The sequence below is a fragment of the Anomalospiza imberbis genome, chromosome 3 (assembly GCF_031753505.1).
Source record: "Anomalospiza imberbis isolate Cuckoo-Finch-1a 21T00152 chromosome 3, ASM3175350v1, whole genome shotgun sequence".
Classification (NCBI taxonomy): domain Eukaryota; kingdom Metazoa; phylum Chordata; class Aves; order Passeriformes; family Viduidae; genus Anomalospiza; species Anomalospiza imberbis.
In genome coordinates this window covers 90,510,911-90,535,041 of record NC_089683.1, presented here as the reverse complement: position 1 = coordinate 90,535,041, position 24,131 = coordinate 90,510,911, and the positions used below count along the sequence as shown (strand labels likewise).

The 24,131-nt window shown below is 35.9% G+C and overlaps 1 protein-coding gene across 37 annotated transcripts in view; it reads right to left on the bottom strand.

The window, feature by feature from the left end:
* ESRRG (estrogen related receptor gamma) overlaps nt 1–24,131 on the bottom strand; it is a 372,308-nt gene that overhangs the window by 51,810 nt on the left and 296,367 nt on the right. For all 37 annotated transcript variants that reach the window (XM_068185666.1, XM_068185642.1, XM_068185654.1 and 34 more), the window contains one exon: nt 731–841. In XM_068185666.1, coding sequence (XP_068041767.1) covers nt 731–841 — 111 coding nt within the window. The remainder of the gene's footprint in view (nt 1–730; nt 842–24,131) is intronic.

Genomic DNA, 24,131 nt, shown 5'->3' with positions numbered 1-24,131 from the left:
TAAATTTACTTCATGGAATTAGTACAGTCACTGCTTGAGTTTATATAAGCTGCAAAGCAAAACCCCTAACTATTTTTAGTTAATCGCAAAGAGGATGGAACTTGTATTTTAGCAGTGAGATGATCATCTCTTTCTCTCTTAATTTCAGCCTGGTGGGATACAATCAAGGACATTATTAAAACATAAGAAAACAAAGGGAAAAAAAATCCATGAGGGTACTAGAGCCCAAACTAGCACTTTCTGCTTTGTTATTAGTGTGGCATATTGCTGTTTTAATCTAATGCTAGGTAGTGTATTAATCTATAGGTATAAATTAATGAGGCTGCTAATGTATTTTCATTGGGAGGTTGAGCAGTCAAACTCATTTAGTTAGTGAAAACTACAAAAATCACTTTCTTGTGAAATCTGAAAGTAGAAGCTTCAATGAGCTAATGATCACAGTATGAACCATTTTATGTACCACTGAAAATAAAGATAACCTGTAAATGTAAAATTTTCACTGCATAAACCATGCTTTTATACACTCCCACCTGTAAAAACACTCTTTGTTCAACTCCACTTGAGAAAGATGAGCATATTTAAAACAAAAGCTGTTAACAGCCAAATCAATAGTCTTCATGGTAATATTTTCTGACCAAACCCTTGTTCAACCCAGAAGGAGCTTAGCAAACAGGGCTAGGAGTCAATAGCCTGTACTGAGAGGGAAACACTGTGTATGTGGTGTACTTACATGGCTTTTTTGCTGGCTGAACTAGCTGAGGGTTCAGGTATGGGCTGTTCTCTGCATCTATTCTGCGCTTGTACTTCTGGCGACCTCCACGTACTCGGTCTAGGCGCACACCTACATTTGAAAACACAAGCAAACATGTAATTAAATACATTATGAGCATGCCTTTCAGGTAGCAATCTTCTATTTCCTGCCTTCCAATATTTATATTAAAAGCATGTTTATTTCAAAAGATTAATTTTAGAAAGCATGGGAAATCAGCATTACAAGTATTTGCAAGCAGTTTAGAGTTCCACACATGCAAGACTAAGTATACAACATAATTTCCTGTTAATTTAAAACCATTCATTCATTTTTACATATTATTAAAAACAGCTAGTAAGTTTAGTTTCCATTTGAAAGAACCTAATCTTAAGTCATCTTTGCCAGAAGCAGAATTTCAAAGCTGTAATAAACACCATGGATACAGAAGCATAACATTATGAGCAGAGAAATACTGAGAATTAGAACTTTAGAAACAATGACTTCTGTATACAGTTTCGATAGTCAAAACCAAATTAAGATGGATTAACATCGTCAGAGGATACAAAGTAAGTGTCCCTAGAAAAATAAGGATATATATGTGGCTTAAAGACTGAAATTGTTCACGAGGATTTGAAAGAAATAGTATGGTTGTCCATTTAGATGTCATCAATGATGAATTAACATTTGTGTTCTACCTCCATACTATTCATTCCTTCAATACAGCATTCTGCTGCCTGGTTTGTATGGATATATAGAAATTTACCTTCCTGAAACAAGCTATAGCTGCTCTTATTGACAAAATGAAATAAGGTCAAAGGGTGCAAAGACAGTAGGTCTTACAAAACAAGGAAATATTTTTATTTCTTTCTGAGTCACTGAGGCAGATTTCCAGACAGCCCGGATGAATGTGACTAAAACCAAGCAGTAACATAACACGGAAGTTGAAGAACTTGGTACATATGCAGGACAACAGGACAAGTAATACCAAGTGCAAAATCTGACCCCGATGACATGAATTTAACAACACAAGAATGCAAAGACACATTAAGTATCAATGGCCCCTGTGAGCGATGTAATAAAGTGCAACTCACATTCTCATTTTTCTTTTCATTGTTTATTTTAGCTCTCCTCCCACTATGCCTATTTCCTGTTGCTATTATTGTGCCCCACTCTTCTACTTCCCATGCCTCTGATCTCTCCCTTACACACAAAATACCTCAAGAACTGGCTTGTGGACAGCAAGGGAAGCCACCACCAAAGAAGGTACAGATCATGTGCACAGCAGGAAGAACACAGCACAGAGTTTATGTGCTGCCTCTGAACCTGCACAGGTAGCACAGACTAGTTACCAGGAAGCATCTGTCAGTCCTCTTTCCTTCTCAGAAACCAAAAAGGATTGACTGGGTTTTGGTAAAGGAAAATTGTTTTGCTAACAAGCCAGAAATCCAAGGCCAGCTATTGTTGGGGTGGTACTGCTTTTTTTTATTTTCACTTATATTTCCTGGGTTACTAACACAGAAAGGAGATGCTTGCTTTAGGGACACAACAAACACCTGCAACTATAATTCAGTGAGTTGTATCCAACAGTGCTCAATAGCTTTTGCTCATCAGGAAAGTGGGTAATGATCATCCCTACGTAACAGTGAAATTTCACCTGGTTTACTGCAGAAGGCTGTGTATGTCTGTCCATCAAACACAAGAAGGAAATTTCTCATTGTTTGTCTCCAGTTGCATTTATGGGGATCACAAGATTTAAACAGTAACAAATCAACCACATACCCCAAGAGGTCATTGCTATGAATGAAATCTTATTTATGGTAGTTACCTATGTAACTTGTGACTGATTTGTGATCTAAGCTGTTTGATAAAATTTTTGCTAATTCAATCAACAGAGCATGGTTATTTTTTTTTTAAGTTATACTTAGAAATGTACAAACTGCATTTCCACTTTCCAATGAAGACCACTTTAAAAACTGATAGCTCAAACATTTCAGAACTAATGATAACTCACTGTTCTTCACACTTGAATTGGGAGTTTGAGCTACACCTGAAGTAAATGACATCCAGGACAATACATTGCCATAAAAACAAACAGTAGAAGACCAAGGTTTGATAGTTGAATATTCAGAAATAGGCAGAGGATTAGAACAAGCCACATGCAATATTGGTGGGATTATGAAAAAGACTGCCCAGCATTTGAAGAAAAATAGATAGAAAATGATTTCTGCATAATTCAGATGCCATCCTTCTTTCTGCTTGGGAACAGATTTCATAGTGATAAAAGATGGATAACATCAGACATAAGTATGTTTAATCAAAAAGTAATGGAACTGAAGCTTAAATTAAAATAATATAAATCAACTAAGATTAACAATTTTTTTACCTCCTTTGCATTAGATGAGATACACATTCAAGCCACTCACATACTCAATGGAAGGAAATACATAAAAATGTCACAATAGCAAAATTTGACTTAGATCCAAGCCCTCACCTAACATACATTGCTTTATCTGTAAATAAAACTTTATTTTAAAAAACCCTAACTTCTAGATAACTGGGGAGCAATTGTATTGCACAGTTTAAAATTACCTAAGTCAATAATAGAACTAATTCAAATTTTAATGTGAAAACAGTTTTGATAACATAACACAAAAAAACTATAAATTAGAGCTTTATAACCCTTCCATTAAAACTGATAAATTTTATCATCATTTTGGCTCCTGATATTTCCTTTATCTGTAAGATATTCTATATCTGTATTTTTCTGTATCTGTAAGAAAGTAGATACTTTGGATTTAATTTCTGATAAACTAACACACCCTACGTGGTATTTTACTTCCAAAGGGTCTTTACAGAAGTAAACACAGTGCAAGACACTGCTTAACAAGCTACACCCATCTGACTTTTCAAAAAGGTTTTGGAGTTTGGCAGGTAGCAAATTGAAATCCAGAGGTTCTGAAGTATATCTGTGGATATTCCTCTGTAACTCCTATAGCTTGTATGAGAGAATTCATCACATAAAGGTTTATTTATCAAGACAGTAGCAACTGATGCCTCCTTTGTTAGAATAACAAAAGGAAAAAATAAAAGTAATTTTGTCCACAAAAATCCTCATTTGGGGCAGGAGGAGCTTTACATCAGTCACAGATTTTACTGTTTGAATTCCACACAGTCTATATTTAGATTATTAAGGAGGATATTATGACATCTGGAGAAATTAAGTAGATCTCTGCTTCAGCTCTGCTGTGCATTGTGGCTTCACAAAATCTTCAGATCTCAGTTCACTAACCCAATCAGTCCTCAACCATGAAGCGAAAGATACCCACTCCACCCCAAAAAAATCTTGTATTATCACCCAGTGAACTGCACTGTACGTGTTATAATTACAGCTCTTCAGGGTCAAAACATCCATTCATGTCACTGAACACCGCTCTACCACAGACAAGGAAGTAGACTCTTCACCTTACCTAATGCTCATTTGAAAAGCCTTCAACAGAGAAACAACACCAAGCTAGCAGCACAAGGGACCACCAGTTAAGAGAGCAGTTACCTTCAATGTTAAAGTGCAACACATTCACTTAACATCTCAGGACAAGCACAACTCATGAACTCATTTGTTCAGGAGCGATGGGTGGTCAGAGATTTAAACATGACTTAAAAATCTCAGAAAATGAGGGTTGGGCTGTAGAGCTGTAACATACAGAGAGATGGAAACTCTGCAACTCAATGCAATAATTATTTTTTAAAACAAAGCAATTACATGTACTGATACAATATAAGTAATTTTCCACCTATTCTTCAGGGAATAAATGTTTTTATATAGTCACTACATAAGCTTCTACAAAAGAAAAAAGTTTGCCTCCTGGTTCCTTACATAATCTTTGCATGATTTCTATCAAATGCTACACAACACACAACAAAATCACATTGGGCACTTACTCTACACTAAATGTGTTCACACGGCCTTGCACAGAAACAACTGAAGGCCAGATCAGATGTGCCACATGAGCTACCCACCACATTATTAAATCTAAACAACACAGGCAAACCTAAACTCATTTTCTCTGTATTTCCTCATCTGTTTCTCCCTTACCAATAAATGTAAATTATTATTCCTATTCTGCAGTCCTTTCCTCACACTGCCTTGAAAACCTCAAGCAGGACAGATATCCACTGTGATGATGCTACATAACCAAAAGGATTACCCATGCCCCAATATACGACTGATTTTGCAATTCAGGTCCTCAGTATGAAAATACTATTTAACCATGTAATCTCATTTTCCATACAGATCCAAGCCATATTAAAAGTGTATTATTTACTCCTTTTATCATCCACCACTATTCACTCCTTTATCATCCATCTCTATTATTCTTCTCCATCCCCTCCTCCTTACCTTGGCTACAAGCTTCAAGTGTTCATTTGTTCACCTGACCCATAAACATTCTTGCCCTTTCCACAGAGCTCTATACCCACAATAAATTCTCAAGTTACATTGGAAGGCATTAGCCTAATCCTTCAAATCAAGTCCTACCAACACCAGGACTGCCTGTAAGAAATTATTCACTACCTTTAATTGGGGAGCTTTTTATTTTGGGGGAAAAAAAAAAAAAAAGTATAATTTACTTAATCAGTAAACAACAGGTTTGAAATCAGACTCAAATGTGCAATATTGACTTCCTTCAGGAGTTTCATATTCTGCTCCCTTCCTGTTTCCCCTATATAACAGACTCGTGGCAAGCTGATATGCTCTACATCAATGCCACTCTGGCAAGCTCCACCTCTAACACAGCATTTGACATGTATGAAAAATATTCCTATCTAATTTTTTGAGATATGTAACTGGCTAACAATCCATTTTCTACAGATGTCTGCAAGATTCCCAGCATTGTCTTCAACAGTGAGACAGGTAAAAATGAATACCCACATAACTGCATCTTGCCAAGCTCTAGAGGAACATTGGTAGCCAAGGTAAAAAAACCCCAGATTAACAGCAAAAGTGGAAAGCACAAATATAATTTTAATGGCAGGTTCCAGTGTGGTTCTCCTTTGGGACAATGCCTTAATAGAGTGTTCCAGTTCACTTGAACATACTGTGATTATTTCTAAGATTGCTGAATAAACTTCAGTGAATATTATAAACTCCATTTTGCTTTTATTTACATAAACCAGAAAAACTAGTTGATTTTTCCGCTATGAACATGGACAGAATGTATTGAGATTTAAGAATGCACACTCATCTAGATACTCTTTAGACACTTTAGCAACCTCTATAATTTAGAGTCCAGTGCATTAACCCTGCAGTCTGAAAGATTTGCAGTGGAAAAAATACTTTAAACCATGAAAGACCTCTTTCAATACAATAGAAACATGCAGAAAAGTAACACAGCTGAAAGAAATAAGATAATATCAGCTATCATTTCTTCTGGATCTGCATACTTATTTTATGTGCTGAATTACAAAGATGCCAAAGAGCTTCTCCAGTCAGTTTACAAAGTATTTGGATAATACCTTATGCAGGTAAAAATTCAGCTAGAGATGTAAAATATGTGTCCACTAGGCAGATAGAATTTTGAAAACAGAGCCCTAATTCATTAAAGAAGATAGAAGCTATGACTCACATTAAAGTTTTCCTGATCTATGGCTGAATTAACAATTATCAGGGGAAGGCTTTAGTGTTTTGTCTTCCTATAGCCATCTCCACAATTAAACACATCATTTAGAGTGCCATAGGAAGTCTAAAAATCATCCTCTTACTTTACATTCAGCTAGTAGCAAAAAGTATTTGTTAATGTGGGATAAAATTGGCTGTTCTCAAGACCTGTAAAACAATTAATTAATTGTGCCTGTAAAACAATTAATTAATGAACTGACCCATATAATTGACTGAAAAACAAAACAGTGTTTATTACTTTAATATCTAACTTAATCTGTGACTACAAGTTGCTTAATTTATCTGTTCCTCTGCAATGATTTGTAAAAAACAGTTTATTATTAAGAAACCCCAAATAATTGGGCTAATTAAAATATTTAGTGAATTGTTTCAGGTTGAAAAAACAAAAGAGAAAAATACTGCTTTTTCAAAACAAATGCTTCAGACCAGTGTTTCAGATTTTGCTTATGTTTAATACTAAACAAAGTTTCAAGGCAACCAAATGTAAGCAGTATTTGGGAAATTTCATTTTTGTCCTGGGAGGAGGAGATGAGATAGGCTGGATTTTTGCAAAGGAACTGATAAACACATCTCTTAGGTTAAATCCCAGTGGTTTGTTTTTTTCATTTTGACAAAAGAACTGATAAATGCATTACTTACACAGCTCAGTACTCAACCTCTCCTGAAAGGAACATTAACTTTGCATGAACTAATCATCTACATGCTGAAATTTTGTGCACTGCCATTTATGCATTAAACCACAAAAGAATGTTAATAAAATCCCCTTAGTTTTCCGATGTAAATGAGACTTCGTGTAAATAAATAATATTATTTCTCAGCCCAAGTGATTTTCCTTGAAGAACAGTCCATAAACAAAGATGTTCACATGAAGAAAATGTGGCATAAAATGTTTAAGAATCCTATTGTTCCTTTACATTTTTAAATGGCTCCATATGTATCCTAATCTGTGACACTCACAAATACAAATTAGGTCACACGCAACAGGTGACAAGTTTTAATTGAATGTCTTCTGTCTGCAATTCTGACAAAAGGTGAATGGAAATAAATGAGTCTGGCAAGACAGCCCTGAGCCTTACAATACCCAATACCTCATTATTTTTAAACAGCTATCTATAAACTGATGCTGACAAGCCTTGAACCTTTTATTTCTGTTCAAGAAGAGGTGAAATGTGCAGAAAGAAAGAAGAAAATTTAAAAAGAAGAAAAGAAAAACATGACAGCTACACTGTTGCATCAAACATGCAACACCCATTATCCAATTATTAGCTCTCAAATATTACAAAAGAATATCTTTTACACTTCACATAAGAACTTAAAAGACAAAAAATCTGTCCTTTTTGGAAGAGATACACTATGCACTCCATTACTAGTGCCTAAATTTGATCTTTTCCAAGTTTTATACTACCAGATTTTCAATGGAATTATGCTAGACTCAAGATGATTTTAAAAGAGACTGAAATTAGGCCAGTAAACAGAGGTTATACAGCTTGCACTTCTTTTCCTTCCCATTTCTGAAGTGAGCAAGAGCCTGTGTTGCAGCAAAATGTGCATATTTGTAAACTGCAAAGGAAAAGGAATGCAGAACTAAGGCTGAATATACAAAAAGCCCTGATGTTTCTGAAATGAAGCAGTTACCATTACATAATACTTCTCTCCTCATCACCTGGATTACTAATATACTAATTACTAGGAAGCAGTGTAAAATATTGCAACAGCTTTTATGAATAACACAGAAAATACTGTTGCTAATTGCACCATTAAATTTCATGTCAATGTGCTTATATATCATAACCATACTATGTGAGAGTATATGCCTTATTTTTTTAATTATGCATACAATGTCCTGGGACAAGGTATAAGAATAAATAAAGGCAATCTATCACTAACTAAATACCACAGTCCTAACCTTAATTTATTTAAATATAATTACAGAAGATGCTATCTTGTTTCAGAGTTCAAATTACAACCAATTTAATGAAGTGGAGCTTGCTGGGCTGTAAAGTCATTACTGCATCAATACACTTGTAACCATTACTTTAAAGGTGACAAGCCCAGACCGGGAAAGGCGGCTTGGCTGGTGATCCAAGGAGAGGGCACAGAATGTCAGGAGACAGAAAGGTCAAAAAGTAAGTTTGAGCAAGGCCATGCCAAGGCCTGAAGGTCAAAAGCAGGCCCTTACTCTAGATCACATCACTAGAGCTTATAAAGAATTCAGGAGCTATGCTGGTGACAACTCTAATAGAAAAGGAGTCTAACTGAAGTTCTGGACCATTTGCTGGCAACTCTCAAGACAGAAGGGAAGATTGAAATGAAATGCGTTACAATAATCGGACTGTGAAGTACCAACAGCATGAACAAGATCTCAATACTCTTTTCAGATACAATAATGTGCAGTTTCACAATATTTTAGTTAGTGACTTGGAGGATGTGGGATTCTGGAATTAATCTGTGATCCAGAAATCACATGAAAGTTCTTAATCGCGTGAGCTGAAACAGTCATACAAAATAATATCAGTTCTACTGGGACCAAGAGATATTCCACTTAGAATTTGGATTTCTACCTACAGGAAGTGATTTGATTCTGCTGGAACAGAATCAGAGAAGACTAAAGGATGGCTCAACATACTACAGCATTAAAACAGACATAAAATTCACTGAAATATTAAGTTTTTTTACCCTAACAAATATGATCCATTACTCTGGGTTTTTTTTCTGTTTTATTAGACTTTTTTTTTTCCACTCTTAGGGACAAAATCTTTCTCATCTTCCTCAAGGAGCAGCCATTCTGTGATGACCTGTACAAGGGTAAAACAAGCAAAATTTACTTTCTAAATTACACTCGTCTGGCAAATTGACTGAGACTTACCTTTACAGCTCAGATGGCTTTATAATGCCACTTGAGCCTAAATTGGCCTCAGTGCAAATATATATTTTTCTCACAAAATTCCAGACTTCTCCAAGACTTATTCATGAAAGCATAATTTTGACATTGTCTTTTCTCTTAGTACACCCATAACAACCCTATCTCCGCAATCTTTCTCATATTTATGTATTAAGCAATTATGAGCTATATTTTTTTTGGTGGAACACTGTGCAATTCTTCCCTACTTTTTCTTTATTCTTTTAAAGAGCAACATAACGATATGTGGAACTGCATCCATTTCAGACTTAATCCTTCAAGCTTCCTCAAAAGGTAAGTCAGAATTCTGAACTTCTCTCTCTCTTCTGCAGAACCTTACCCCATGTCTCAGCTCCTGTTTACAGCTAAAAGATTTTTAGGAGCAATAATTATATCTTATCATGATTTATATGTTAAAGTTTTAAAGTATATATCACAATTTGACTTATATGGAAGACTGCAATGGAAATGTAAAATATCTGAAGTAATTTAATGAGTACATACACCAGTCTTTTGCTAAAAAGGGGGTACTTTTAAACCTATGCACAGACTTCATATAAAAATATGGGTTTGACTTAGAAAATGTGGCAGATATTTTCACTTTTTGGCTTTCTGCAGTCATAATATGAGCATTTTGCCTTCTGTATTGTTATTCTGTTTGCACATGTTTTTCAAGACTAGATAGAAGTTACACAGCAGGGTTTCATTTGGAGTCCCAGAGTAATCTTGCAGTACAACTACAAGATAATTCTAACCTCAAGACAAAAGATTTTATATTACTAGTTTCGGATGTCTTTGGCAAATGACAGGGCTTTTCTGCACTTTGCACTTCCTGTCCATGTACTGCAACTTTCTGTTTCTTAGAATTCTGTCTGCTACAAGAATGAAGTTCAAGAGTGGCTTATATAGGTACATAGTTCAGGTGGGCATATCTGAAATTCCAGGTTTGTACTTCCATTCTGATTTGTCTGAGCAGTTGCTTATTTTGAAAAATACAGTCTTTGTTCTTTAGGTAGAGTAAAAAACCAATGATCGGGTTAATATGTTTGGACTGCAAGGCATTGACAGAGCACATCAGAGCACCTTCTTGTTCAATGTTCCTTCGGCTTGATAATCTTCACGTGGAACAAAATATTTAAGTTTTTTTGTTTCATTATTTGCAATGTGTTAAAGTAATGACTGTTCAGCAACAAAAACTTCAAAATGTAGTGGCTAAAGGGGCATCAAATCGAGACATAGCAGAGTAAAATAAAGAAAATTGCATAAAATGTCAATGTGGTGGAATTGTTTCCTATTAGTATTGTAGCATTGTTTTTAAAGATGAAAACAAAAAAGGAAAAATGTCCTCTGCATATATTATGGTTTCTGGAGGTGGCAGGTAAAAACATTCCAAATGGCCTTGCCAAGAAGGGATTTTACAAATGGCCTTTAATGGAGGCCATGATCCCATCCAGAGTACAAACATTTGCACCAACATTTTCCAGAGTACTGAAACTGTGCCTTTTTCCTTGTTTGTATATAACATTTTCCCTGTTCTTCCATGAATACTACTATCAAAGAATTCTGCATACATGAGAATCTGAAAATGAAACTGAGCAGAAAACCACCAAAATTAATTTATCAAGTTCTGATGCTAAGGTTAAGTGAGGAGCAAAACACAGAATAAATTTTTTAAGTTATTCCATTTTACAAGAGAAGGCTCCAGTCCTTCAACTGAATTATATGGGTAGATATATAAAATATATAAAACTATCAGATGTGGTGGAATAAGGCAAGATTAAAAGATGTATACTATTTTGTTAATCTTCTAATGTTCACTTCTTTTCCCTTAACACAAAAAGGACTGAGATATTACTGTATATACATATATATAAAAATAAAAATATAAAATCTGGTGATATCAGCTAAAGTGTGAAAAGAACACAAGATTAATTATTTTACAATTCCTATAACAAGTGTATATACTTATGTTTCTTCTTCATAAAGCAATGGAAAAGAAAATGGCACACAAGGAGTTAACAGGTACAAGGTTCTGTAGCCATAAAAAAAATAACAAAAAAAAACTAACTCTTCATTTAGAATTTTAAGTATTCTCCCAAACATGCTTAGCACTTCATTCATGCCCTGAGTGTGAGTGATTTATACCTTAGCTCACACACCCTGCCAGCCTCAGAACCTGACATTCTGCCTGACACACTGGAGTGACAGGTTACCCTGCTTCTGGCCTCTGAGTCTCCTCCAAGTACTACTTGAGCAATTAATGGAAGGTTTATTAGTGGTACCACTTCACTGATACCACTGCTAGAAGCTTTCCATACAGAAGCATACTGGTCAACCCGCATATTGACAGCTCTTTTGTGGTTAGCAACAGGAAGGGATCAGAGCCTATGCAGAAAATCCCAGCTGAAAAACTACAAATGTGCTCAGCATTCCCCAGACTTTTTGACTGCCTCTAATCTTACAAACAATTAATAGTATGAGGTAAATTGATTTCACTTCAATAAAACACAATAAATTTTTAAACAATTAGACAATATAGTCTTACTATAAAGTGCCCCTGCTCTAAAACAGAAACGGTGACAATTTTCTTCTAATCTCATGGGTAACACTGGGCCTTTGGGAAATGGGTTAATAAATTCTAGTTTTCTAATCCAGGCAGACTGATTTACTGTAAACTCCCCCCACTACACTTATAGTAGATGTCTATCAAATTGCTTATGAGAACAAATTTATGGAACATATCCAAGAGTAATGCTTTGTTCTTATTAAAACACATGAATATGTATGTAATTTTAGCCAGCCTAAACGAACAAAACAAAGAGAAAAAAGGTCAAAAATTTTTGTCATAAGAATTGTTCTTTTATACAAGAAACAATTTGTCCCTGTTAAAAATTACTTTATATAAAAGAGGCTTGTCTGAGGAGAATATTTTTCTTTAAATTGTAATGGCAACAGCTACGAAGAAAACCCATACAGTGTACAAGGGTATGTTAATACAAGTAATTGGGCGACATAATTACATGAGCATTATTTAAAAGAGGAAATAAAGCATAAAATTTCCTCATAAATTATTTTTACATAGAATTTTAACAGATGCAGAATTTAAAAAAAGAATAGTTCTAAGTCAATAATTCCTGACAAGCACAGTCTATTTAAATTGATACATACCTACCCTCCTTCTGAATGCAGATGTCAATGGGAATAGTCACCATGAGCAATGCTAAACACACACATATTTTGTTTTCCTAGGGGCCGTGAAAAGAATATTTACCAAACAGGAGACCAAGGTCTTCTCACTCAATGCACTGCAAATCTATTATAGCACTACTGAAGTCTGCACATTTCTCCAGAGTTACTTCCAAGGGTGAGAAGAGCAAAGAATTTCATTGACTTTGTATTTTTATCAAATACAGTGTTCCTTTCAAAGTTTTCTGCTTTATGTCCCAAAGTTCTCTTCCTTCTGTTAAAACACATACATTGGACTTGTTCACTCTTTTTTTTTTCCTTTTAAATATATTACTATACATTCCTATGGAATGTGAAATTGGGAATTAAAAAGACACTAAGACTCAAGAGCAGAGTTTACCGAGTAAAAAGATGACAGGGTATGTATAAAATAACTTAATGAAACAAGCCCAAAAATAGAAACTTACAAGAGTATTTCAAGATATTTATAACTAGCACCCTCAAAATGAACAAATGTGTGTAATAATCTTCCTAGGACAGGTTCTGAGAAACTTGACCAGGAAGTGTGTGCACAGTTTGTACACTTCGGTCCCTAGGTTCAATGAATTGCTTATGAAGAAAATGTCATTGTGTCACTCTATGATTAGGAAAACAGACACAGGTTTAAAGGAAAAAGAGATGACAAGATCCACGATGGCCTGCACTGAATACGCTTTTCTTTTTCCAGCAGGAACTCTTCAGAGAATGATCACTAAAGGCTGAATGTGCTTTGCACAGCACAGTGTAACTCAAACCAGTGACACTGCATTGCTTAATGGCTAATACAAGCTAAGAGTCAGAATTCCTTACTCACTCTTTTATCCTGCCCTACATGGGCAATCTGTGAATATAAATATGTAATAAGGGAAGGTCTGGAGAGCTGTTGGCAAATAAAATCTCTATGTGGTTCAGTTTTCCACATTTAGATTCTGCCATTCACTGCATCTCCACATTACTCTCGCAAGATCCAAAATTGTACCTAGGACTGTTATTTAAATAAAACAAACCTGTTTCTTCCTTTCTTCTTTCCTGCTTCTTGACCTTAGAACCTTTACTTTGGATCAGAACCTCCTTCTGCAATGTGTTCATTTGTTCCAGAAAGTATTTTGATCCTGAGGTCAAATTTGGTTTCATTTTCAGATGTTTAAGTTCTCTCCTACTAATTTTAATCTGCACTAGATATATTCAGAAGAATGGTACAAAAACATGCAGATAAATCTGAACAAGAAAGCACATTTTATTGCATTACTCTAAAGTGACATAACAGGAATAAGAACTTGCCTGTATTTTCAAAGGGAACTCATTCAAATGTTCTTCCTTGAAGCCTTAACTTAGTTAAACCTGGAGAAAAGGAACTGACCACTGAAGAAAATACCTCTAGTTATGCTTATATGCAGCAAAACTGTGCATCAGTTATAGGAAATATCACTATGTTTTCTGGTAATATTGTTTATTGGAGAAAATCAAAACACATGGCACTGAGGATCCTATGAGGAACGCCTTTGGGATTGGCGATGGGACATTCTTAAATCAGTGATCTCAATGGTCTTAACAAATCTGATATTTTCTGACACTGTTTCTTAGGGTTTTACATGTTTCCCTTTTGCTGACATCTGAGATTTATGTGAAAATCGTACACCTTGGCACTGCTCAGGAGCATTTGTTTCTTGAATTGAGGCAGGTTTTAGAAACTGTAACACAATTCATTTTTTACTGCCTTTTCCCTATTTTACAGAGTTAAGTTATTTTCCACTTGTCATGCCATTGTGTCAGAGATGGTGTGGTGTGGTGGATTGATACCTCTTTATTATTCTCTCCAGCCTGTGCCTTTCCTTTTAGATTGCTCTGTGATCTTCTTTTCAACTATCCACAAAGAGTGAAGTGTAATAAACAGCTCTACTTTGTTCCAAATTTTTGTGGGGACTACTGCTCTCTCAGTGTAGATATTTGCATATTTCTTGAAACTAGGTTAACTTGCAGTTAGATCAATAGCAAACTTGGCCATATATCCTACATCCATCAATCCAACAGAATTTTAGCTTTGACTGGACTTTTAAATTAAGATTATGAGCCCACAAAATAAAAGGAGAGAATGCACTGCAAAATTTATACTGACAACCGATTTATATTCAGAGTAATTTTTTTGTATAACTTCCACAGACCAACGATGACTAATTCCACATCAAAAAAATCCTAAACCTCAAATAAATTCAGAGCCAGATTTCTGTGATTTTGATTGGCATCTTCCCTACATCTGAAACAGTGAGCCCATTTTTTATTCAAAATAATTTCCACAAACCAGCATCAAAATAAGTTTTAAATCCTCCGCACGGGCTTTTTCATTTTTAAACCTATCTAATTAAAAGATGAGGAAATTCTCCTGGTAGTCACATAAATATGTAAGACAGAGTAAAAAAAGCTTTTCATATGCTTGTTTTTTATTTGTCCCATTCTATCAATTCTACTCTGAGGAATGGATTTTTGTCTTTGTGCTAAACATCAAAAAATGCTCTCTACACTTTACATTTCTTAAACCATGTTTACATTGTATCACTAAGGTATACAATCCTCATCAAAACTCCACACAGTTGGCAATTGCCACAGTGAACTAAACAGACTGGGATTTCAAGTGCTGGATACTTAACAGCTGGAGAAGCTCTTAAATCTTGTTTAAGAAAGAGAGGGCATAATTTATCTAGAGACAATCCTCCTTGGCAGCATGTGCATAAGAAAGGGAGGCTCAATGTGCTGAGCTTTAAAAGGGAATTGAAAATAAAAGTTTCTACCATGAATGTACTTCACAACAGTAACAAATTAACAAACAAGCAGTTTAAGTGTTATGCACAAGAGGTCTGAAGCATCAGTGAAGAATTTTGCCTGGGCTGGCAGTTGCATGAACCAAAGCTACTCATAGTGAGAGAAATTCACCTGCTCATCTCAGACTATTGCTGCTGAACTGGGCCATAAGCAAACACTTTCTAGATAGTTCTCACATGTCACGACTTGAAACGGGTGGTGATTCACAAAAGTACAATGCCAAACTGGTTAATGCAAATTATTTCATTTTAAGAAGTGTAAAAAGACATCAGTTTGGAAATGAAGACAGAAAGTATCTTATTACATGCAATTGCAACACAGTCAATCCTGCCTATGGCAAAGATCAATGGCTAGACTGGTAATTCCTCCACTGAGAATAGCTAGTGCGAGACAAAGAATTCCTTCATGTCCTTTTCATTCATCAATAGATACCATGAAAAAAAAAAGTGGGTTATTTAGTGCTAGTTTCAACTTACATTATTAATGTGAGGAAGCAGACTAAATAGCAACAAAGTAAGCACAGTGAAGGAACAAAACTATTGTAAAGGTGCAAGAACCTCATATAAAACGTCAGTTGGATTGTGGATATGTTCTCCCTCCCTTTCAGTTTTGATGTATAACTGTTGAAAACTCTTAAAATATTTAATCTGGATGTAGAACCAATAAATATTGATGCTTTTTTCCCACTCAAATACAGGAACTTGACACAATCCAGGAAAAAATTGGTAAGTCTGTGTTTCAAGAGAAGGTTTTCCATCACGCTTTATTCTTCATTACTGAACAGTTTACCTGAGGACACACTTCGAGATCAGTGCCATGTTCTGCTGCACAAAGATCTGTTATTAGGATCCGGCAATTTTACACAGTTTGCTTGATCAACAAATGTGTGCAATCCTTACTCAGAGAAAACTGCAACTCTAACTCCCATGCCACTAAAAGCCCCACTGCAGGCTTTTTCCAGCATAATATCCAACATACCCACCTAATTAATGTAATCCATATCAGTGCCATTTATCTTTCTTTTTCATTGTTTTTTACTCAGTTACTTCTCTATCAAAATGCACTGTGTTTTATTGTTAATCGTGATTAAAAAAAAGAAATGAGCCAAATCAATTACAGTCCTCTGTCAATCTGTATGGTTGAGCCACAACTTTTACTGTTTTAATTAAATGAAGAAATGGGTCTATTGTTTAAAGGCATTAAAGAAGGCAATTCAAAACTTCAAGTAAAGGATTTTTTTGCTTTTACTGGGGGACCGAGCTACCCATAAAAGCAATACAGGTCTCCATTTGAATTTCAGAGCAGCTGTGAAATTTCTAAGAATCACAGGAACAAGTACTTACCCCTTTTTTTAATTTTAGCTAGCATTCCACTGATTCTAATGGGTTTAGGCTGTGAAGATGTTACCTACAAAATGTTGCCATGGCTTTAATCCTGGGTTAGCATGAGGACACAATCTTTAACGAAGAAGAAAATCTAGCATATGAACAAGAAAAATTCAGAAGTAAAAACAACAGCAAGCCATATAGGTTGTCAATGACTGGAGGAAGATTAGTGGAAATAAACTTTATGATCAGTATAGAGCTGACCTTGCATATCATCTATCTCATATAAAAATTTGTCCTAAAATACGTGAATTTCAAGACAGAAATATTTGTTGTAAATGGGATTTGACATATGTGTGAAACTGGATAAAGGGCTTTTCAAGCAAAATCTGTCTCCTAGCAAACTCTATAGCAGAGCGTTGCCACAACAGAGAATGCTGAGTAATTATGAAAGTACATAATAGCTCATCTTTACTTTTCCTTTTTCTGACTTGCTCTTTTTTGTGACCAGCAGAGGCTGCAGATTGTACAGACAGTATTCTGTTTACATAGTCCCCTTTTTCACTCAAAACATCCCTAGGCCAGAGGGATCACCAAAGAAGCCAGTCTAAGAACAACATAAAACATTATTACTCTTCTGGTTTTCCCTAAATGCTCTAGGTAGCCATTACTTTATCCTGTGTACGCTACGTTCTGTTACTGCCCAACCTAATAAAGACTTCTGTCACAGCAATAGCTTTTCATCTTCAGAGCTCTTTTCTCCTCTCCTGATAAGGCTGCCAACTCTACTCTCTGTAAATGAGCTCATGCGAACACTTTATTTTCGGCTTGTGGAAACAAAAAGGGCCAGTGCTCAGCTTCAGAGCTTGAGGGGGCGGTTTGCTATCTTCAAAGCATGACCAAGGCGTTTGAAAGGGATTAAAATTAAATTGGTAAGCTTAGCTTGAAATAAGGAACTTGAAGCAGGACTACTGCACTCACTAATACTGCTTTTTCTTTAAAAGCTTCAGAAGCCCCTTAAAAATGGTCACTTTAATTCATTTTTATTTGTGTACTATTAAACCTCTGGCAACTGCTTCGATAAGACTGCTAGCCAGTACCCCCATGTTATCATCAGTAGGCACATACAGCCGAGCATCTCCCTTTCAGGACAGATGGTTATCCCATCCCAGTGCACTCAGTTCAGAAACATGTGAATCACAGCTTCAGCTTCCTTATCCAAACAGCAAATAAATTAAAACTTTTTTGCAATCAGTGGCATATGTTTGCCTCTGTGTACAGAATAACTTGGGCCAAACCTGAATTGACATCTTTCATTCAGTGACATCCTAACTATTTTGTGAATGTCCAATTCCTGGCACTGTTTGATGCCAATAAGGAGACATCAAAGAAAAACAAACTTCTACAAATACTTCTTCTGCTGTTGGATTTTATAGATGAAATTCATTTCAGCAGATAGTTATGACTGTGTAGTGAGTACAAAAATCTGTTATATTTTTAAAAGCTTAAACAAAATATATCCTTAGGAACAAAGCAATTAACTGTCCGTCTCAAAATGCTGTGCTTCTGCAACAGGTGTAGCTGGCCAGGTGGATAACCAAGCGAGCAATGGCTCAGGGCACAGGCATTCCTTCCATCTAACATTTGGCCCAAAATCCACTCAATCAAAAATTATTTGTTGGTCTTATATTCCTAGTCCGTCCACATCAGGAGTGTACTGAAGAAGTAGAATATCTCGTTCAGCTCAAGATGAAGGCCCAACTAATATAGGTGTCTGCAGTTAAAGCTTATCTGAAAGGGAAGATACATGGGAGCAAGGAGAGATCATTCTGCAAAAATTCTTAAAGACATGTAGATATGGAGGTTTTCCTCAGGGTGCTCTCTGAATGGTGTCATTCTTTCACAATTTCCAATGTTTACCCGTACCACCTTATTACCACTGCTATTACTATTTCTAGATTCATGGTCAGAGGACCAACAATGCCATTCACTGCTGTCCCTCCTAAGTTTGGGGCAGTTTTAGATAGCAAGTTTCTCATTGTTAAAAGAAATCTAATAGCACAGTTTGAAAGCAGAGTCAATAACAAAGCAGAGGGAAGCAAAGCAGTCTTTCCCAACTGGAAAGAGTTCTAAAGTAAATAAGCATGTAATGAAATAGACTCTTTCAACACCATCCTAAGATAAACACTAAAGGTTATCCACAAACTGCATATGATCATTGGAGGGCAGAATATTTAAAATAAAACCAATTCTCTGTTATATTTCTAAATAAGAAATGTAACACAACATTCCTTTAAGAAACTTGATGAAAGAAAGGATTAGAAATAGTTGTGTCCAAAGATACCACCAAACACTACAAGAAAATACAAAGCTATCCAAGACTGAAAACCAAAGAAAACAGAAATAGAAAGTTTGGACTTGCTGACATCATAGAAGAAGAAAAGGGGAGCTGGGAGATGGTCTGATTTGGCTTCACAGACTCAGCTTCTGAAATCACAGGCAGTAGCAAAGCCACCTGTCAGAAGCTGCCTCCAAGCAAATTGCAAAGCACTGTTTAGTAACCGTGGCATCCCTACATGCTCAGCTTGACCAGGGGGGTCCTGCTCTACACACCAGCACTGTGACAATACTTGCCATCTTTCTGCCCTGATCCCAGCTTCATGCTCCCTCGTGCCTTCCCCACCACAAGCTATTTTATATTCATGAGTACCAAATGCAGCAAAGTCCTGGAGAAGTCCCAGCCTTGGTTAGTTAGGGACATCTTTATGCCAACGTTACTCACTTAGGAGTTTTAGTGTCTAACATGGCTCATGATATGACTTTAGACGTTTTGTAGAATTGTGAGATTAGTAGCCAGTATTATAACCAAATCAAGAAGCGAAACTACAAGTCATGCAGAAACAACAAATGTATTCTCAACATGAACATCTGAAAACTTGACTTAAAATTTGAATGATTTTAAGAAGTTCTGTCAGTATATCCTAGAGAAATAGCCTGTATCCCAAAATACACTACATATTGAAAACAAGACAATTAAGCCTGAAGGTGTGTAGGCATGATAGATTTGAAAGTAAGTTCATGGCACAGCATAGCCATGATCTTGCTTCTGTAACTTACAGCAGTTTATTGACTTTGAAGGTATAGAACTAAGTTACTGAGATTTAGACAGCCCCCTTCGTACTCTTGTAGCATCTACATAATACTACCACAAACCTATTATTCTTAATAATAAATTATATAATATTATTAAGAACTGGGGCCTCTGTCCTCCCTGGCTGAGCCACTAATCTGTTCTTATTAGCAGGTAGGGTCTACAATGAAGTCTGGATACAAAACCCATTAGTAGTAACTAATTGCAATTGACTAATTGATGCTAAGTGACTGATCTTAATCATGTGTATGGACTTCAGGACCTTCTCTTATTCCAGAAGAGAGGTACTTCCTTCCTGTAGTTATTGCCCAAAAATATTTATAGCACACAAATGCTGTTTTGGCTTAACATGCTATACTCTGTCCACTTGAGGTTGTTACATCACTGTGATTCATTACATCATGATGATATAACTGAAAATGAAATGGTAAATCAACATTTGTTCTGCTCAATCTTAAAATAACTATCTTTCAAATGCTATCTTAGACATTTAGAAGCCTGCAGTCATCCTCTCTGTAGTCAACTTTGTTAGCAGTGGGGATATACAAACTCAACTTCCCTGTCTACTGGGTTTCAGATTTGTTTGCTGTTGTTTATCCCATTTTAAAGGGAAAGTGAACTCGTACTGACATTTACATTTTTGAAAGAAGACTATTTCAAGTTTAAACCAAGTAACATTATTCTTACTGTCTCTCATCTTTGATCAGAGAAAGGTGCATCAGAAATGTAAAATAACTGCATTCCAAATAATTTTCACTTCCATGTGACTTTCTGCTCTACTGCAGAAACTTTTCCACCCTTCTCCATTTGAGAAGTTTCTTTTTGGTGTGGCATGTATTCCTGTTTCCATCTGCAGCATTTAATATCCTGTTGGACAGGGCAGTTTAAAAACATCTATAATGGAACACCTTGTTGGCTAAGACACCTACAGATTTTATCACTCATCCCCAGTAACAGACTTTGAAATGGTCCTTAAAGAGCACACAGGCATTAAGGAAAACCTAAACAGACTTGTAATGTTCCATCAAAAATTTTGACCTAAGGCCACTAAGTGTTTAGTGTTATGATAGCTCTTAAGCAAAGCCTGGAGCACTTGAAGGGAAGAAATTCTTTCTGACCAGACCAGAGGAGGCAGCCCTATCTTCCAGGGGAGAAAAAACCCAAAACCAACAAACCATGGTTTTAACTAGACAATTAGCAGAAAGTAGATAGCATTAGGAAACAATGCAAAACAAATGTTGTAGTTTACTGAAATAAGCTTGAATGGTAACTCTAGGATGTTGTCTGTCTAGTCCAATCCCTTGTTCTTTGGTTTGTGTTTGTAAGAGATTTTGTTGGCTATCTTAATCACTTTGTATCATGCAGTAAACTCCAGAGAATAAGCAAACAGAACCCTCTCAAGGCCAGGAGCTGAATTTGGGTCAGACTGAAAAAAACGGTTTAGTGGCCTGTACTCCCTGTCTACCAAAGCTTGCTTTCTACCTGGATGGCTGTAACTCTTTTGAACTACTAAGAATAATGTTTCTCTGTCTCAAAAATCAAGTAGGCATTGCCTGGAATAGCAAATACTAAGATTTAGAAGGAACACAATGTTCTGTAAAAATAGAACATTTTTAAAATCACCATCTATACCTTGGCTCTGTAGGATTTTAACTCATATATATATATATATATATATATATATATGAGTTAATATATATATATTTATATTTATATTTAGGTTATTTACTCTGTAATGCCTACTTCAATGATGATAGTTCTGAAATATTCCTCATATGCCTAGTTTCCTTTAAAAAATTACTGCACTTAGCTAGAAAAAAAAACCTTTATGTTTTTCATCCCTCAACTGCTATAGTTCTCAAAGTCTTCCATATTTTCAGCTATTATCCCTTTCGAGCAAAGAGCCCACTTAATAACGTTCACTCTAACAACCTCATTTATTTTCCAGAAAATTAACTCAGTTTCAACCCTGATTAATGATTTCATCTAAATGAATCAAATTAAAAATTGAAAATTATATTTCAAAAGCCAAAGGAAAAAAAATTGACCATTTCCAGTTAACAAATGATCCTTTCAAATATTAAAAGATGACCATGAAGAGTGCGTGATAGTAATGAAATCTAACTGGGGCCTACTGCTTATCTGGAGTTCAGGAAGGGGGAGAAATGGAAAAAAAATATTTCTGCATTGTTAACACTGAATTCTCTTGGGACCCCAAACTAACTTCCACTTAGTCTTTGCCTGTAATCAGTACACCAAAATAATATGAGAATTTCAATGTTAATTAAACTGGTAGGGCTGGAGATGCACCAATATTGAAGAGGGATTAGGGAAGCACACAGTACCAATAACCACATCTGTTAACACATCCTAATCTATGAAAGAGCAATTTAACCTTCCTCAAACTGCTAATACCTAGGTAGAGGCTGTCTACTAGGGAAGAGAAAGATCTTGGGATTTTATAAAAAGGAAAAAAAAACCAGCTGAATACCTGAAGAAAAATCATTTATTCAAATCCCATATAGTGTCTTTTAACAGAAGAGAGATCCAATCTATTTGGCCCTTGATTTGCTTACAAAAGGAAACACAAAGTTTTATCTCTCTTTCCATCTTGGACCCCCTACAATTAACTTTGTTCTCACAAAAACCTATCTTAAAAATTGTGATTATTCCATGTATTTTTCAGGTTATGGTGTTTATCAACTAGTAAAAAGTACTCACCACTTATACTGATAAATGAGTAACATTAACTTTTAATTACAAATGTACTGATGTCATATGCAAAGTTCAATGAAAAATTGCAACACATAACAATCATCCTGGAGCTGTGCCAAAGCATGGACACTGACATTATTCCACTTCACCATGCCAAGGAAGACACTGGAAAAGCTTCTGCTTACCAGGCTGACTTTAATGGAGGCCCAACACTTGCACTGAGGTTGTTTCACAGTCACCTTTTTAACTGTATGGAGTAACCAGACAGAAGTGAGTGGTAGAGCAGTAAGGGGGCTTTTTGTCAAGCCTCAGTATCTGTGTGACACAGATGTCACTTGGTTTTCTGACTCTCAGGGAACAGATTGTCCCATTCTATTGCTCTGAGCCAAGGACAACTCCAGCAGCAAGGCCAAATACATAGATGTTTGTGAAAATTTAGGAGTTACCTAAATTTGATGGGAGAAACTGGAGGCCACTCCAGACAGACATTTCACAAGCTTTCCAAACAATCCTGACATACATTTGTAACCAACCTGTAACACAGTGGATAATGAAATCCTGGCACAGATGATGCTAGTGTTTCAAGATATGCCAAACTGGATGGTGGTTTGGCAATGTTGACAGACTCCAAATGGATTGGGCAACAACTGCAATAGCTCATTTCCATTAGGTAAACCTCTGCTGATCCTAGTTTTCCACTTAACACAACACCAAATTAACCTGGAGTGTAACTAGTCTCTTCCAACACAAAGACTGAGGTTAAATGAGTAACAATAGTTAAGCTGAAAACACACCAAAACAAGCACTGCCATTACAGAACTGAGTATTTACACTGATGAAACTTTATTGAAGTATTTTTTTCCTACAATCTCTGCAATTGTTCTGGTATCTCTCTTTTCTAAATTTCAAGAAAACTGTGAGGAAACATGTATTTCAATATTTCTAATCCTGAGAAGTTGGAAATTATTATGCTTTTGTATAAAACTGTTTTCTAATCAACTTTGGCTTTGCTAGATCAGAGTATTTCATATCAGATCACTCTCTAGTCATGATTCCTTCTACCCCTTTAAATTCTAGCCATTCAGAATTTTGGCTTTGGTGAATTCTCACTAAATAAATATCCTCCATAGCTTTCCCTTTAATTTCAACATTTGACTAGAGTAATGCAATCTTTCCTTGGTCCCCACAGACCTCACTAGAGAGATCTCTGCCTATCACTGCTGGTGTGCACTTGGGCCTGTATCCAGGGATAAAGTGATTGACATTTTTTTCTACAAAATTAGGAGGTTTTTCTAAAGGCATGGCAACAGCTCTAATTTTTTGTCTCCTGGGGTCAATTTTATATTCTAGCACAAATGCACTTACTGTTTTTTGGAGCCTAATTGCCACCCTTGACTTTGCTTTTATCATCAACTGGTAGTACTTTCCCTTTTGCAATTTTCCTACCTGCCACCTCCTTTAGCTGCTTTTTTCTTCTTGTGTCTATGTTTGGCTGCACGAAGTCTCATGCTTACATTTAAGGCTGTGAGCAATGTGCTGGCCTGCCACGTTAGCCATACCTTGGGTGCTCACTG